The sequence below is a fragment of the Plectropomus leopardus genome, chromosome 13 (genome assembly GCF_026936395.1).
Source record: "Plectropomus leopardus strain MGB_pleo_1.0 chromosome 13, ASM2693639v1, whole genome shotgun sequence".
NCBI classification, from domain to species: Eukaryota; Metazoa; Chordata; class Actinopteri; order Perciformes; family Serranidae; genus Plectropomus; species Plectropomus leopardus.
The window spans coordinates 29,142,036-29,160,850 of record NC_142188.1 but is presented as its reverse complement, the minus strand read 5'-3'; the positions used below and the strand labels follow the sequence as shown (position 1 = coordinate 29,160,850).

General features: G+C 41.1%; 1 protein-coding gene across 3 annotated transcripts in view; it reads right to left on the bottom strand.

Annotated features, from left to right (window-relative positions):
• The window catches only part of thada (THADA armadillo repeat containing), a 111,569-nt gene that overhangs the window by 85,822 nt on the left and 6,932 nt on the right, over positions 1-18,815 (bottom strand). For all 3 annotated transcript variants that reach the window (XM_088086194.1, XM_088086192.1, XM_088086193.1), the window contains exons 14-22: positions 18,398-18,505; positions 18,181-18,304; positions 16,923-17,068; positions 16,462-16,690; positions 16,234-16,369; positions 15,950-16,086; positions 15,142-15,292; positions 13,649-13,802; positions 2,584-2,693 (exon numbers count right to left, since the gene is read on the bottom strand). In XM_088086194.1, the coding sequence (XP_087942320.1) occupies positions 2,584-2,693; positions 13,649-13,802; positions 15,142-15,292; positions 15,950-16,086; positions 16,234-16,369; positions 16,462-16,690; positions 16,923-17,068; positions 18,181-18,304; positions 18,398-18,505 (1,295 nt within the window). The remainder of the gene's footprint in view (positions 1-2,583; positions 2,694-13,648; positions 13,803-15,141; positions 15,293-15,949; positions 16,087-16,233; positions 16,370-16,461; positions 16,691-16,922; positions 17,069-18,180; positions 18,305-18,397; positions 18,506-18,815) is intronic.

Below are 18,815 nucleotides of genomic sequence, written 5' to 3'. Positions count from 1 at the left end.
GAGAGAGTGCAAACACAGTGGAACACACCAGAGCCAGATCCCGAGGCAGAGCATCAAAAGGCCGTGGTTAAGCACCCCGCAATCAACACCCCATAACCCAGCACACGGCCTGCATACCATCCACACACTGCTCTTCTCCTCCTGAAAACACACTCACATGCACACATGCCCTGAGCAGAACACACACATACACACTCCCAGTGCTCCTCCACACAACCACTAGAATGTCTCCCTCATTACACAACACACTGCAAGACTGGTTTCTGTACAAGAACAAAACAAGTGAGTTTTGTTTTAACTGCTCAGCACTGGGTGGTTCAAAGTCAACACTGGTGCTGCGACGGCTTTGTGGTTCGTCACCTGCTGCAGGGCCTAAAGACATCCTCCACAACCCACCATTGAGGAAAACAGGGAGGTGCAAGAAAAGTGAGAAATTCTTTCATGTTGTTCAGAATTAAAGATTGTTGTTTTTCTTCCCCTCTGGAGGATAATAGTAGGATTATTTCCATGAATAGCGGAGGTGATGGGGAGTGTGGAGTCGCATGAAAGTCAGGTCATGTCACCACAGACGTCAGATCAGACTGGTGTTGTTCAATGTGCCATGAAAGTGCATGACTTTTAGTCATAAAACGAAACTGCTGTTTTTTATATTTGAATTTAGAAATATTTGGCCATAACTTGCTCACACAAAACACAAAAAACCGCACTGCAATCATTGTATGTAATAAAAAAAATAGGCTGATATCTTAAAATTGAAAGACCTATTATAATATTGAAATAGCAGAGTAGCAGTTCAACGATTCTTCCCAAAATTGTGATGAGAATATCAATAACATGGATGTCAGTTTCAGATAGTGTTGCTTTCAATAGCCTTACAACCATTAACCGGTGACTAACGGCTTCATTAAGAAATAAAATCTGGAAAATGAAGTGAAATTGATCCTTTCAGTTCTGTGCTCCATTGACTCAATGAGCTTTAGCACTGCATTACAATGCATTATCCATATAGAGATAGTAAAATTTTGTGTGTGTGCTGTAAATGTCTTGTGTAAATGGCTTTTATTTTATTTTCAGTTGGCTTTACTGATAGCCCAGCTGCCTCATCATAAGGTAAACATAATGCCCATTGCCCACCTTTCGGTCCTCATTACTTAGCTAACATCAGCTCTGCATTGCACACTACCAGTTCAGGTGGGAGGTAGCTAGTGCTGCTGCACATTTGGAAATTACTCCTGATAAAATGTATTGCTGTGGACACAAAGTAGTCACCCTCCGGTCTCTTCCCAGGGGGTTGCAGTAAGTGAGTGGCTTCATTTTGAGCCACAAAACCTCTTTTTTGTTAACTATAGCCCCTTTTACACTACCTGTTCAAGGTGGGAATATTGTGCCGTCACGTCGTCTCGTTGGATATAAGGTATGATCTTGGATCACAGGGACAGAGTTTGAGCCGCGACGGGAGGTAATAACAGCTCTGAAACAGCCATCGGCAGGACGTGTGGACGTTTTGACGTGTTATGTGTGTGATCCACTGCAGGAGGTTAAAAAACAGCTAGCAGTTAGCAGCTATCTCATAAATGTCCACAAACTGGGAAACAATGATATACTGTGGCTTCTTCTCCTCCAAGCAGAAGACGAGATCAGCTGCCTTCTAATGGTGAATGATTGTTATTGGCATGTTATACCATTGTTATTGATTATAAAGCCCTGCTGAAGCCTATAATATATCTATAATCACACACTGGAGCAGCATGATGCCACCATTGTTTGGTTCTATGCAAAAAAGCAAAGGAGGCATAAACAGAATTAGTAGCGGCCCTATAACGTGACCTTGGTGTAAAAAGGGCATATGTTAGGACCGCTATCCATGTTGACCCCATTAACAGAGCTAACAATAATGCTAAAGGGGGTTTGCGGCTCAAAATTGAGCCACCTACTCACCGGAGCTACTTGGGAGAGACTGAAGGGTGTGTCTAATGTTTCAATGACAACGCTGATGAGTTGTGACAGTTACTAGCTGTATTTGTCAAATAAGCTGCACAACTAGCAAGCTCCCACCAGCTGTGTGGTGCGCAATGCTGTACACTGAAGAGGAGCAAAATTAACCTATAGACTGATATATGTAACCGCTCAAAAGTATTTGTGGTGGTTACCCAATTAAGAAATATCCTAATATCAATCTTCTCATCTCAACTTTGGGAAAAATGAAATATGTGCATTTCCCAAAATGTTAAATGGTTCCTTACATTTAAATAATTTATCTAAATTTCTTGAAAAATAAAATGTTACCAGCTTTTACATTGCATTGTGAGTTGACACACTGTCTTTTTATATAGTCAACAAGCTTATTTTTTCCTGCTCGTGAGTCTCAGTTTGCTGTTCTGAAGGCTCCAGATGATGAATGATGCCAATTATCAAGTCGTGATGTAATTAAGTACATTATACCTGCAGAGTGATACTTAGAGAATTTGCCTTCTTGCTAATTACAAGGCACACTGACACTTGGTGTCATGATGGGAGCTATTGCCTGCGGCCATTCAGCAGTATTACCTTTCAGCCCTTTGCCCTGAATGTGAACACACACACCTGCACAGCATGTCAGTGAGGCGTACAAAGCCCACATAAGCCAGTTCAAAGGCGCCACGATGACGGGACTGCAGGAGCTGCTGACGGAAGTACAGGCCTACCCCCTCCACCTGTAACAGAGAGACACAGAGAGGGAATCAGCAGCTGAACTGTGACAAGGTGCTTTCTAGGTAAGTGTGTGTGTGTGTGTGTGTGTGTGTGTGTGTGTGTGTGTGTGTGTGTGTGTGTGTGTGTGTGTGTGTGTGTGTGTGTGTGCGCGTTATGTATGCATGACTTTAAAGCCTCTCCCTTTAGCCTTCAGCTGAAAAGGATGTCACCAGTTACAGTTTTGCTGTCACAAAAATTATGCTACATGCAAGGTTGCACACCACCTGAAAAGCAAACTGGCTCTTCATATGAAAAATAACACTGACTCTTCCACTCTGGTGGAGGGGACGCTGTTGTCCTCAGACAATATTACCTTCTGTCAGAGGCTGCGCTGTAGTGGAATGAGTTTTAAAGCTATAATGAAAATAATGGTATCATTTGAAACTAGAAGAAAGACTAGGAATGCATAGCCACCAACCATGTCATGCTAACTTTTAGGGAAGGGGGTTAAATAACAGTCCAAATTTAAGTAAGGTACGAACTGGCATGGCCATTTTCACAGGGATCTCTTGACCTTTATTGACATGGTATTCAGAGAATGTATGGTTTTCATAAGTATATTGACAAAACCGGCATTATGGCACATTTTCCCAAAGCCCAGGGTGATATCTTGAAATGAGTCTTTCTGTCTGACCAACTGTCAAAAACCAATGTGCGGTTGGGGGGGATAAGACAGGCCAGAATCAAATTGGTCACACATTAAGATTATGTGTTTTAAAAACCAGGCTACCTGGAAACTCCTGCACATTCACTTTATAATGATAAAAAGAAAAGTAAGACGCTCATTTTGACAAATGTTTTTCAACTACTGTGTAATCTTTGAGTGATAGCATTTTAATGGCTCCATTTAAGTGAAGCGTCATCATCATCTGTCCAATCAGTTGAAAGTTTGGAAAATGACTGGGTGGAGTGCCAAAAAACTACTGTAAAACTACTGTAAAACTACTCTACTTACTTGACAAGTAAGTGGAGCAAATCCTCACAAAAGCTGCATTTCCATCAAAACCAAAAGTTACACCTACGAGGAGGTACCTAGACCCTAGATCTGTTTAGTGTTTCCACCGCAGACAGCACTCTTACATGTGGGGGGAGTTGTTGTCACTTGCTGCTTTGTCCAGTAGCACTGGCTATATTTCCATGTTCACTAGTGATACAGAGTTAGGTCTGCACCCCGTTTCTTAACTACAGAACGGTGCAGGATGCAGGATGAATATAAATAGCGGGTTTATGCATTGACTCCTTCTCAGGCAAGAGTAAGGATTTAGTGCTGCCTGATCACACAGGAACAAAACTCTGCCAAGTGAGGATTAGAAAGTATGAAGTTCACATAATCTGGTCATAAACAATATACATTTTTTTAAACGCTTGAGGATCCACTCATCTCTAAAAGTGCATCCAAGTCATCCGAGAGAGACAACAAAACATGAAACGGTCAGAGTTTCCATATTGAAATTTAAGGTGTGTTGATGGATTCATGTTTTCAGTTTTTACATTTAATAACATTACAAGGAAACATTCCTCTTTAAAAGTTGCTGACAGCTGGCCCAAACAATGACTTTTTTGACAGTGGTTATTAAACCAGCCACAGCTCAGCCCTAAACACAGAGTGTTGGAGCGGCCTCTATCTCAGTGAGTAGAGTGTGCACCCCATGTAGGCTGAGTCCTAAGCAGTGGCCCGGGTTCGATTCCAGCTTGCGGCCCTTTGCTGCATGTCATTCCTGTTCTCTCTCCCCCTTTCCAGTCACTCTCTGACTATACTATAATAAAGACAAGAAAAGCCAAAAGAAAAAAATCTTTAAAAAAAAACCAAACAAACAAAAAAAAAACAACCAGTGACCAGTGAATGGACTGCAGCGTTTCTAGCTCCACCTTTTAGTACCGAACTGTGTGCAAGGAATCCCAAGCAGAAGGGTGACCAAAAATGGGGAGAGTTCCAAAGGTACTAAAGGTACCATCTATTACTTCTCACAATGGAAATACAAAAAATGCAAACCAAAATGAATAAACTGAACTGACCTGCTGGTGGAAACACCCCAGAAAAGAACACCTCTAATCGAATCTGTGAGAGCAAAGCCTGTTACCTCAAACGCCATGACATCAAGCGAGAAATATTCCACCAGTACAATGAAAACAAGGAAAACACTACGATCTAAATGAAACCACTCTGGTTTACTTTGTACTTTGTGGTAGAGTGTGAATCATTTTGTAAAATGGAGCAATTACATCTAAACACATGCATTACACCCGATACAAAGCCAAAGCAACCCACCCTACCCCACCCCTGCAAATGACATAATTCCATTCATTGGAGCACAGTCGTAAAATGAACAATTTAGCAGCTTTGTCATTTCGTTTCACTGTCTCTTAAAAATTCCAACTAAATGCAAAACAGTAAGTCATAAAAAGATTCATGGATGAACTGCATCCTGAAACCCTACTTTAGCCTTTTCTCTATTTGGCAAGAAAAGCAAAGCTGAAACGCTGGCTACACTCTTGTTTTAGAGACACCACTTAGTTTTCAGCCAGTGAGCATCGAGCTTGTCAAGCGTGAGAGCGGCATGTCAGTGGCGTGACAAGTGTGCTCAAATAAGGATGCTGAGACATCCACATAATGGCCACTGTCAGTAAAACCATCCAGTTAGTAATAGTGTTAGCAACATTATTCTAACTATACACACACACACACACACACACACACACACACACACACACACACACACACACACACACACACACAACTGAGTGCTGTGGCAGTGTGTAAACTGGTGAGTGTGTTGCAGGTGAGGCGGCAGGGCGAGGCGGACGCAGAGCTTCACTGCCCTGTCATTTAGACTGTGGTATCACCGCCACCACAGAGGCGGCCAGGCCTCGACTTAGTCAGGGGTGGCATGGAGGGCACAGGGAGGGGTGGCAAGGCCCTGGTGCAAAAAAACTCTGTGTGAAAAGGGAAAAAAAAAACCAACGGCCCCTTAGGGGATGTGGGGTTAGACACAACATCTAAACTAACACAGACGCAGACCCGCAGATGAACCAGGAGTGCGCCAGTCGCTGTAACCTTCGGCTATGAACCCTGATGTCACTGAACGAGAGGACAATGATGAATGGAGACGAGTTTGGAGGAGGAAAACAGCAGGAGAATGTGCTGAAACTGGAAAAATAAATGAATGAAAAATATGTGTAAAATGAAAATATAAAAGGAAGACTGAACGCAAAAAAAATGTAGGGCTTAGACAGCCCGTTTCTGGCCACATGACTGGTCAATAAACTCGACTGACCCTGTGGACCTGAAGTGGACTAACTTAAACACCAAAATATGGACTGAGTAAACCACAGCGGTACCAAGCCCAATGACTTATCACATTGGTGGCCAGAGTGGACTCCCAGCACAGGCCTGACCTCACCGGGGTAAAAATGGCAGCGACAGTCACTGTTAGATGGCCCATGGCTGCTGGGGCCCAGACCGCTGCGGTGCTGAGCTGGGCCGAGCCGGGCCGCGGCTTCGCCTATTTAAAGCTTCCCTCTCCCAAAGGTTCCCGTCTGTGTAACTGTTTAAAAGGACCAAGCGAGCTTCCTGCGCGAGGCAGGGGAGGGTTTGGGGGGGGGCTTTATTTAGACGTCAACTTCCTGTTTGCAAGCGTGCCCATTTCCCAGAAAAACTTCCATGTGCGGAGAGAGAGAAGTTTCCCAAGTCTAATTACATGTATGGCTCGGAGCCGTGACAGTGACCCAAATAGCAAACTTCTCCCCTGACAGCTGAGGGTTAGACAGCACTCTGATAATGTCTGTTGTTGCAGTCTTAGGTTTATAAATGGTACTGACAATAGAACGCCATCAAGTAACGAATCAAATTCTTTTATTACACAATAGACAAATGCTGTTCTCCATTGCTCTAGTCGAGTTCTAGCTGTTGGACGTACGTGTTATACCTGTTGACATGTAATATCAGTTATTATGTTTATGTGTAGTTGAAATATATGTATTTAACTTAGTTATGACATTAGTGAAAGTCTTAATTAAGTGTGGCAGAGTTATAATAATTTTGCATTTTTTAAAATCTCTTTTTTTCTCTATTTCTTTTGTTTTCATTTAGATTTTTGGTGTCAATTCAGTTAAATTTCAATGAATTTTACAAACTCATTTGAGTTTAGGTTGGATTTTTCATGTTAACGTTTCATTTAGTTTTTTTAGTTTTTTTTCAGAGGGGGTTACATTACATTGTATTGTGGCATATATGTCAGGGGCAAGATTTAATAAGTTCAGAATATGTATTTTAATACAAAAAAGTAACTTTGTGAAGGTATTTGAATCACAGTCATGTAGGCATCCTAGTTTAAACAAACATATGCATCAGCGCCCCCCCTGCATGTTGTGTTAACAAATTTCACCAAACAGACAATACTAAACCCAAGTAAAGAAATTTCTTTTTAGTTGTATTTTATTTTAGTTAGTGTTGTTAGTACACAATATTGTATCAGTATTCTTCTTTCTCAAGTCTAGTTTTTATTTTTTATTTAAGTAACTCAAATGCTTTCCCCACCCCACGTTTCAGTTAATTATTATAAACCTTATGTGTCAGACCAAAGCTTTTAACTAATGAAACAGGGTTACAGATCCATGTCTGAACTTCAAGGAGGCTTTAGTTTACTTATATCATACAAATATAGGCTTACATTGCATTTTTATATATTCAGGGTTTCCCACACATTCATCTAATTTTGGCAGCCCACCACCATTAAAACATCTGACACCTCATATAGATTTCCCATTTTTGGAGCTAGGCCGTTCACTTTAAGCGCTGTTGAAATGTATAACCTTTATCACACCACACTCTCTGAGCAGAGACCATACTCCGGGCACAGACGGAGCAGCAGAAGACAAAGCACAGTGAAAGTGAAACTTGACCCTTACATTCTGCTGAGTCTAAAAGTTTGCATTCACTCGCAGCAGCTGATCCTCTCATCCATCCATCTAATCAGATCGACAGATCAATAATCCACCCTAAAACTAACAAACTGCAGCTAAGTAAAAAAAAACTCATGAACAACTCCTTCTGCACTGTGTTTAAAGACTCGCAAAGACCCGGGGCAGAGAATTACAAAAAGGGCCATATGTATAAATTTGCGCTTCTCCCCCAATTCTTTGTTCATCTTTAACAGTATAATATTCGGGAGCATAAAATTCCTGTTTAGAATTTGGATACTAAAATAAAATGGCATTAAGTAAACATTGTGCACTAGAGAGCAAATATAGAGGGATGTCGGACAAAGCATTCCTATTGTGTTCATGGCGGTGTGTGTGTGTGTGGATGTGGGTGTGTTTCTCCCTCAGCTTCAGCGTGGCCAAACAAATGGTCTGTCTCCTCTGTGTAACCAAGGCTCAGACCGATCCAGGCTCAGCTATGCCAAATAAACACCCGAGCTGTCAAACTCCAGCTGACCAGCGACTTTGGTGGTCTGTCCCGCTCATACAGTACAAGGATGCTCACATGCATGCGCGCGCACACACACACACACACACACACACACACACACACACACACACACACACACACACACACACACACACACACACACACACACACACACACACACACTTGTCCTGTCAGTATGTCAAAGTGCTACTCCTTCCATTTTTTCTCTGGTACACTCAGTCACTGTCATAGTTCTGTATAGCTTTCTTTAATCATCAGACAACGTGTAAATTTGAAATATTATCTTTCCTGGAGAGCTTAAATATTGTGTTAACTGATCGTCAACAGAAAAGTTCAGTAATGCAATAAAGACAGAAATCAAACATTACCATTAATGCCCATCCACAACCACTGCTGCTGCCATGGTGCCACCCAGTGACAGAAACATCTGCAGTGTTGCCAGGCCAACAAGGATGTAACACAGGATGCCGGCTGAGGACTGCAGGAGGTGTTGAGCTCACACACATTTTGGAAAGCGATGTGTTTTGGACACACACACCCACACCCACACCCACACACGCACACGCACACACACACACACACACACACACACACACACACACACACACACACACACACACACACAAAACACATATGTTTGCCCATGCATGTCATCGCTGTGGTAGGGCAGAGTGACTGTGCCCGCAAAGACTTTGCCAGACCCAACTTTCCAAACACTATTGGAATCACCCCACTGAACGTTAATGCTAACACACACACACCCACTATTTGCAAATGCATACGCACGAAGCGTGGAACTGATGACAAGGGAATGTGAAAGAAACAGGGATGCGGTGAAGGCAGAGAGGACAGGAGTTCAGAGTTTCCTCTTGTCCACGTGGTTCCGCAGCATGAGTCTGTTAAATCATCGGTTATGTAATGAGGTCCATCGCTATAGTTACCACAGGGGACAACATGCTATCCATGATATCACCGTCAATTATCTCCTCAGGACATTGTGGTTGTGACATCATCATCCAGTCCACTGCAGTGACAGTTAAAACGCCTCTGGCTGTTTTATACGGCCTGATATTGTGTCCATCTGGCTTACAGAGAACACTGGATAAACGTTGGGAAAATTTAATGAAGCATGAAACTGAAAAGTCACTGACAAATTATAACATGCCAAACTGAGACTTACACATGGATTTAACATGTCTCTGCAGAATCTGGTCTATATCAATCTCAAATACTTCACTTAGATTGTTCAATGTCATGCAACTGTAAACCATTTTTAATGTTAGCTGCTAGCATCTGAGCTACACTGGTCCTGAATTATCAGTCAATATTATTGGGTTAGTAAAAATGTTGCGAGTGTGTGAGTGAAGATTCATGTTTGTGTGGTTAATATGAGGCTACCATTAGCATCTTAGCTTAGCAGAAAAACTGGAAGCAGAGAGACCGATAGCCAGAGATGGGACCAAATCAGTGTTTTACAAGTCACATGTACGTCTCAAGTCTTTGTTCTCCGGTTATATTTCATGTACTAAGTCCTCAACTTTGAGTTTCAAGTCCTGCACAAGTCATAATGTGCTCGTCACCAAATATAATGCAAAAATTAACAACAGAGTAATAAAATATTTAAAATTTTAAAAATTATCAAAACTTTAAAAAAAAAATAATTTATTTATTTGTTTTTGTTTTGTTTTTTTTTTTAATGTTTTGGAAGTTGTTGCATCTCTGTCTGCCTTTTTTTTTATTCACAAATTTTGCATGCTGCTGTTTATTTTTTGGTGAACACCAAGTAGTTTTTGTGTGCCAGTGAGCATTTGTTCCTTATTGTTGACAACTGATAACTTGATTGAGTGGCAATTAAGTATTAAGGAGTATTAAGTTTTGACTTGCTGATAATAAAAAGCATTTGGTTGATTAAAATTACTTAATTCTTGGCACACTTTTTAAATAATGGGAGGAAGTATCAAGTGTTTAAGTGAAAATGCTAAAGTCCAAGTGTGGTCACAAAGTCATTAAATTTATAACTTGCGACTGTACAAATCATGTGGCTCTGATCCACAACTCTGCAGATAGCCTGGTGTTCTGCAAAAGTATCAAAATTCACCCACCAGCACCTTTTAAGCTTACTCTTATAACAATCTCAGATAAGCTAAACAACTTCAGGCTAACTTTATATTTACCGAACAGACACGAGCGTGGTATCAACCTTCTTATCGAAATCTCAGCAAGGAAGCAAATAAGTGTATTTCCCAGAAGTTGAGCTTAACCTTTAGAGAAACAGAAGAACAGGAACTGTTAGAGTAAACTTAAACTAACGTCAAATGTTTGCAACAAGAGGTGCTCAGAGGTAACTGTTCAACAGTGCCAACTTACCTATTTTCACACATAGGCAATTGCATACAAAGCATTTTATGTCACTTTATGTTTAAATCAAAGTCAGTTTTTACCGAATGGTGACTGAGCATTGATAAAAAAGAATTGCAGAATGCATATAAAGATAAAGAGAAATATAATTCAAAACCCAATTGCTAATATATCACATACAATACAATGAATGAACCGCCTGCTGCTGACCCTGTAGTAAACAGACTGATTACTATCTTTGCACACATCCCTGACACCCCAAAAAACTGGGGCTTTCCGTCAAACAAACACAGAAAACACACATTCAGCAAATGGCACAGACGATACTTCCTACTTTCTCTCTCAGGACTGTAAATAAACGCTCAACAGGCAAACACAAACACACATGCACACACACCCTGTACCCCCTACACAGACAAACACAGCCTATGTCTGGTACCCTTGTTATTATGGACGTTCACATGCTGAACCACTCAGACAACTATTCCTGTGTGAGTCTGTCTGTGTGTCAGCCTATGTGTGTGTGTGTGTGTGTGTGTATGTGTATGTGTATGTGTGTGTGTGTGTGTGTGTATGTTGTTTGAAGCGCTCAGTGTTTTCCTGCTGGTGGTGGAAGTGATTTGGAAAGAATGCAGTGGAAAGGGAGGGGCGTCGCGGCCGTTAAACCAGCAGGATCGGGCCTCAAATGAAAGCGCGGCGCTAACGAGGGCGGATGCTAATTGAAGAGCCTCCCAGCGTGTTGTCACAAACACACACAGACAAACACACACATTCACATCATTCCCTGCGACCATAGGCATACACACATACAGGGAAACAAATGACACCCCTCTATGTGGAATATCTGCTTTTTGTGTGGATGTAAAAGCTTTCTAGATCTCAGCTGAGGCAGCATTAGCGTCCATGTTAGGGTACGGCAGTTATTTTTGGATTGTCCGATTGTCATTGTATGAGACTGGTGATTCCCGATGTGATCGAGGTGGGGGGGCTGGCCTGTGCTCTCAGCAGCACTCTACCACAGCTCAGCTGTTACACTTTGGTTAAACTTGTTAGCCATCCTATTCCCAAAATGTGACTTCAAAGCAGTAAGAATAGTGATAAGACAGAGCTGAGAAGAGGCAGCAGATGTCTGAGGGGCCGTTTGACAGATGTGCAACTGAAATACAAAAATCAGCTCTGGAGGGAGCACAGCTGACACCATTTCATATTCTAGTTCTGAATGTAGCATATCAACAGTGGATTAGCACAGCAATCTGATTTATCCAGTTCAAAATGACATGTAGGAACACATCAGTCCAAGTTTATTTTACCAAATACTGACTTCCAGTGGCAGTGCTCACTTTCCAAGATACTTCAATCTGGAAACCACACTGTGTGGAACTCACAGGGATTGTTTTTATGTAAGGTGACATTAGGCCAGAGTTCACTGTGGCACTAAAATAATACCACTTTAAATGGAATTTAACAGGGCTCTTGCTCCTTTAAAAAAGTTAGTCTTAGGACTTTTTAAGACCTTTTAAGTTTTACAATACCACAAATTGAAGAAAATAAAAACATGAACTGACATCAGTTACTTAGGTTAGGGACAACTTTGTCCAAATGTTTACATCAACATAAAACATGACTATTTGGGTCAAGTAAAAAGTAAGATGATCTAAAATGCTGAATATTTGTGAAACTTTTAAGAGTGGAACACATGAAAAACAATGAACATTGAATGAACAACTTTCATTTGATTGGATGTTGGTGTTGTTGGTCTCTCTATTCAGAACTGCATGATGTGAAATCCCCTAAATTATATATTTTTTTAAAAATAGATGTCAGCAGTTATTTTGAGATTTTACGATGCAACATCAAGTGATTCTTAACATCCTCGCATTTTTAAGACTTTTGAAAGATTGATTTAATTCATTTTAGTACCAATTAAGGCCTTATTCATAGATTAATGAATTTAATGCCTATTAAAACTTTTTAAGGATCTGCTGGAACCCTGTTTAAGAGCAAACTTTTGATGGAAATACACATCAAAAGTGAAAACATACTCATCCTACATGAACACACTGATGTCACCTCAAAATGAACAGTAAGGTAAAATGACAGTGATAATACTCCGTGCTGACTGCTCTGAGCAGAGGAAATAAACTGATGAGCAGTCTGGCTAGCAAGGCCTTAATTTAATGATGCAGATTCACTGCATGATGTAAATGCATAGAGGAGGTGAAAACAGGGCAACTGCACTCATATCTGTGTTGTGTTAAAGTCCCCTATTGTTCCCCTTTTGAAGTGTTTCACTCTTGTTAAAATGTTTTCCGTAACATTTTCACTGCAAAATCTCACAGCATGACAATGAAACATTCAAGACCCAGCCATCTTAATCTAACAATTTATTATTTTAAGGCCTTTTATTAATTTACATTGCTACAGTTATTGCACTTTTGTCCTCTGAATGAATTGTCGTATTTTTTTTCCTTTTTCTTTCTATCTTGTTATTTCTATTTGTCTGTTACCTACCAAGGGACTACAGATGTAAATTAGCAGTCCTGCTAACTCCAGCATATTTACATTTGTATTTTATACTGATGTCCATTAATATGACTTGTGACATCATCCTGTTGCGCCCTCTTCTTCTGCAGTGGTTTAATGGCTCCCGACATGAGAAGCTGCTTAGCTCAATACGCTTAACTTCTAATATTCCCATAACTGGAGAAGATGTAAACTTCATTTCATGAGCATTCTCTTTTGCAAATTTTGCGCTACATTTTGATGGAAACCTGGCTATTCCTTCTAAGTCCCATTAAAAGATCCAAACCAACAATGCGTTGTCTCTCAATACTTTGGAAGATCACTTTACAGCATTCACCCTTCAGCCAACTGTTTCCAACTTAAACCTGAATCTTTAAAACGGGTCACAAACTGCAGTGTGTGTGTTCATAGTAATGTAGGAACATGTCACCCAGGTCAACAGTGTGGCTCACTGATGTGTTTTTTAAATACTTTTTTGAGCTCTATGGCACAGAGGAGTAAGATCCATCAGGCTGGATACGCACACAACACATGATGCTACCGTTTACAAGGTAACAGCAGTGAGAGACAGAGTGTGTGAGTGTGTTCAGTATGTCAGGATCTCACCTGCTCTTCTGTGATGAGTCCAGAGTGTGTGTGCGTATCGTTGGTGTAGTGCAGAGGCAGGCTCTGACACAGCTGTCCGAGCAGCATGGCCACCTCCTTCATGCTCCGCCAGCAACATACCAGCACCATCTGGGCTGTCACCCTGTAGCTCTCGCTGCCTGGAGCCAACACACACACACACACACACAAACACACATAGACACAGTGAGACACACACACATGCAAAAAGTGACATGGAAAAAGTTTGATCAGTTGTTAGTTTATTACCTAATAATCTAAACTTAAAGACGTATTTGTCTTATTATGTAATGCACCATGTCAAAGCTTTGTATTCAATGAAAACCAGAAGAGTCAATTCATGTGTCTGGCTGCTGCTGTTATTTATGTTGGGTCACACATGAACACACGCACGCGCGCGCACATCATCATTTAATGCGATCCCAAGAACTGTTGGACAGTACACTGTGTGAATGTACCCCACAAAGATGAGATTAAATACTGCCCCCATCAGGACATCACTAGCACTGCATGCACCAGTAGTGATGAGTGCTGGGGAGTGCAGCACTCAACAGTGCCCATCGCAATTGAATCCACTTCTGTTACAGGTACAAAACATAAAACCAATGTTGATTATGGGACATTCTGAACCTAAGTAAAGTAAAACAGTATGATAACGCAACACCAAAAGTGTTTTACTCTCATTATTGACGACTACTGTGTCTTAAATGTATTTGTGGAAAAGCATGCTCTAAATTTTAGAACTACGTTTTCTTTGATGCTATGCAGGATGTAAAATAGGAAGTAGCAGCTAACTGTGCCACTAGCGGATCCTTTTTACAATGTACTCATGGATCTACAAACTACAAATCACTGAAGAAAACTCGACCGTGATGATTCTTGGGTAAGTTCTGTAGTTCAGAGGAGTCAGTAGAACAGTGAAATTCAACTTGTTTTGCCTGAGGACCACTTATGAAAAATGACAGGAGGCCAGGGGCCAGTTTATAAACAAACATTAATAATATGTATAACTACATCCAATACATCAATTGTTGAAGCAGTCCAGCACAGATAAGATGCAAGCATGGCACTTCTTGGATTTATTTTGGCTCTGTGTAAACACACAAAGGCAGCATACAGAAAAGGGTCTTAGTAAGGTCTTGGAAAGGGTCTCAGGCTCTGTAGCGCAATTTCTGTGTTAAAAGGATTACACTGAACCTTAGAATATGGATATAGTGTCTGTGGACTGCTATCTGACTGAGTTATGGCATGAAATAGTATGTGTTTTGATCCAATAAGGCACTGTTGACCATGCTGATTAACGGGCCAAATCAGAGGTCAAACTAATGTGTACGTATCTTTGATTCATGCCTCTCCCACACCCCCTAAGGGAGGTGCGCCTCACAGTCTGAATACATCTAAACTAGCATAATACTGGACTGTTATGAGGCATGGCAAAAAAAATGTTTACCAGCATCAGTGTTATGATCAGTAACTTGCCTGTATTCGGTGACGGTGTGTGTGTGCTTTGAGACTTTGTGTGATCATCTCCGTGGTGTGTGTCCAGCTCTCTGGCACTTGTGAAAAAGTCATTGGTGTCCCTGGGCTGAATCTCTTGCAGGATCCTCTGCAGACCTGCTGACGTCTCTGTCCACACACACACACACACACACACACACACACACACAGAAAAGCATGTCATATTAATAATATATCCTTTTGTAAATTTTTATGACCTTTGTTGTTTGCTTCTATCAGGTAAAGTTATTTCCTGCAAATTCTCTCTGAATGTTATTTTGGTTGATATTTAATACAAAATAACCTGCAGTAAAAATTATATCTTGCACATATCATACACTTATTATTATTGTGTTCTTATTGATCGTATCGATCTGTAATTATTTGTATACTGTGCTTATGTGAGAGATAAAGAGGACCATATAGACATACACACACTGGGCCTCATGCAAGAGTCACTTGTATGAGCAGATTTATTATTAATGGCATGTATGATGGACTTAAGAGAACTGATTGTGTTTTCAGCATCGGTTACATTTATTAGCTCCTGTTAGAAGCAGGACTTGCTCTGCAATGTGAATTTTTATCTTGTTACTCTTGGGAAACATTTCATGAAATAAACTTGCCCCAAACCAGAGCAGGACAGTTTGGTGAATCTTACTGGGTACACATGAACAACCAACCAAAAAGAATAAAGTTTGAGGTTTAGGATAAGAATAGGAGAGTGTTCTTGAACCACTGAGTGTCTGAACCATGATCTAAGGCCAGGCTGAGAAATCAGATTACCTGAGTCAGTATCCATGGGGATGAGCCCTTCTGGGGAGGAACTCTGGACAACAGGGGAGACCACATCAGACATCCTGTAGCACACAGCGATCAGGTCTGACACCAGATGTCTCCACTGCTCATTCTGCTTTAAACTCCTTAACACACACAAGCAAATATTAAACAAGTATATGGCTGAGATCGTGGCTGAATATGCTCTTCAAATACAAAACAGCAAAGCAATGGACCTAAATGAAAGCAGGTTGTGTAATGTATGCATGTGTTTTTGTGATGCATGTACTCACTCAGTGTTCAGATGCTGCAGGACAGCAGTGATGCAGTGAGCTCTGCCATAGAGGGGATAGGATGCAGCCGCCTGCAAGAGAGATGACTCGGCCCTCGACACCTCTAACTGCAGACAGTGCAGCAAGAACTGAACCACTGAGGACAGAAGAAAAAACAATCACTATTTATTTCTTATTCATTGTCAACAAATATACATGTATGTATTAGGCAATGCATCTGGATCTTACCAGCCAGGGTGTTGAGCTCCAAGATGAGGGTCTCAGAAGCATGAGATGGTGATGACAGAGGCTGGAAATCGAGGCCCTGTTCCTGGGCACAATACAGCAGAGCCTGGCCCAGGTCATGCTGGTGGAGCAGGAGGTTGAGGAGGTGGGCTGCTGTGACGCTGTCAAAAGGCTTGGTGCTGGTACTGAGGTCCAGAGCAGCCTGAAGGACACAGCGCATCCTCTCCGGCACCTCATACCATGAAGACCAAGGTGAGATCAGCATATTAACTCGAAATATACCGTACAAGTTAATGATTGTGCTTCAGATAGCGCTGGAATGTAACTTCTGCCAGTTGTAGTGCTATAAAACACTTCGGTGCTGCGGTGGTTGCATAAAACTAAAAGTATTTTGACAAAATCAGAAAGATCTAAAGTATCATATCACATATTATTTCCAGTTGAGTGACTGAGCTGCATATTACCTGTAGTCCCACAGCTAATGGTGGGAGTTGCCGTAGTAACGTTGACGCCAGTTGTTTGACTTCCAGGAAGTTGCTGGCAACACAGTAAAGGACATTCTGAGCATGGGCGGAGGTCACAACTTCACCGAGAGCAAAAACATCAGCTCCTGAGGAATACAGAGAGGTAGAAGAGAAGAAACACATGATGTGGCTGTGAGTGACAAGAGAGCATACGCTGAGCCAGCTGGAGCATCAGGTTGGCATCAAAGTGAAGAGGCTGGCCAGTAATGGATAGACTGCTGCTTCAGAGGGATGTGTTCCAGAGATGTGAGCCGGCTGCTGGTTTTACATGAAATGTGCCAGGCATCATCACTAAGGTGTCCTTGAGTAAAGCACTGAACTCCAAACTGCTCTGAGTGTGTTGGATGAAATACAACATTCAGTTCTGAGCTCTTTGGTGAATCTTACGACAGCCTTACACCAAACAACTTTTCAAGCATTTTACTGATGCAGACAAATTTCCAATGTCAAAATAAAATCATGAGAGTTTTATGATGCCCTCCTGTGATGTGGATCGTAAGATGTAAGGTGGTCATAAAACTCAGTTCAAGCTGTATAAGTCTGTTTCTATCTTGTCTTGACATTCCTATAAAATCAAACACGTTAAATATTAACTTACGTTTTTTGGCTCATACAAATACTGGAGTTCAATTACGTGAACATTGTCAACAACCAATAGCTGCACTCTCTCCAGGACCCAACGAGAGGCAGCAAACTAGAGCAAAATAAAGATAGTAACCATTTAAGGCCACAGAATGCAAATGGTACAGTTTGTACACAAATAAAGTTTTTTTTATAGATTATAGTGATACCAACTTAACAAGAATACTTTCAATATATGACTTTTTATCTTGTGTGTGTTTTTTTTCAGACTGTTAATATGTCATATTTCTTTTTAAATATTTGGCGTAATATTTTCCAGGATGTAGGATGGGACATAATCTCAAAAGGATTTTGGCTGATGCCTCTTAAACCCTGCCAGGTCCCTTGTCTTTGCAAAATCTGTATACCATATGACCAAGATTAATCTTGAATTGTCTGGTACACTTACATTTAAATACATAACATTTAAAATATGCGTATGCTTGTAAATCAGCCTTTGCAGTATATTTGCCATAAAACCATCGTGTTAGTTACAGAAAGTATATTTTTAAACAGCTGTTATGTTTTGCAGAGTTTGTTGAGTCATATGAGTGCTGCTGATGAACAGTAGGCGTACCAGTGCTGAAGGTGAAGAGCTCGCCCAGCAGACACAGCAGGTGGAGGGACATAATGCATTTAGAGAAGGAAGCTCCAGGCAGCAAAACCTCCAGCAGCTTCACACACAGCCAGCGCAAAAACTCCTACAGTACATAAAAACACGTAACAAGTCATTTAGTTCATTTTTATCAAGTAAAAAGACCTCTGCAGTGTTGTGTTACGTCTGTACGGTATACCTTGTAGAGGTGTAGTGTTTGTTGGTCTCTGTCTCTCTGCTCCTGGTCTCTGTCCTGCATCAGTCTCTTCTGCAGCAGCACAGTGCTGTCCTTCATTCTACAAAACAACTGGATCGAAGAGGAACGTATGTACTTATGAACTTATGAATAAGTACAAGAAAATGACCTGAAAATTGTATTTAAAAAAAAAAATGAAAAAAAAAATTATTTTTCCCCCTCCAGACACTTTCCCCTACCCTTTATAAAAGCATTTAAACATTAATAGCCACATTGCTTATTGCCCTTTAACCCATGTTGTTCAAATAAGTAGCACCAATTTGCTCAGGGTTCGAAGGTTTAAAATCCTTGTGAAAGGCATCTGAAAGCAGCACAAGGAAAGTCATGTTGCTCCAGGTTTCAAAGGGTTAAGTGATACCTT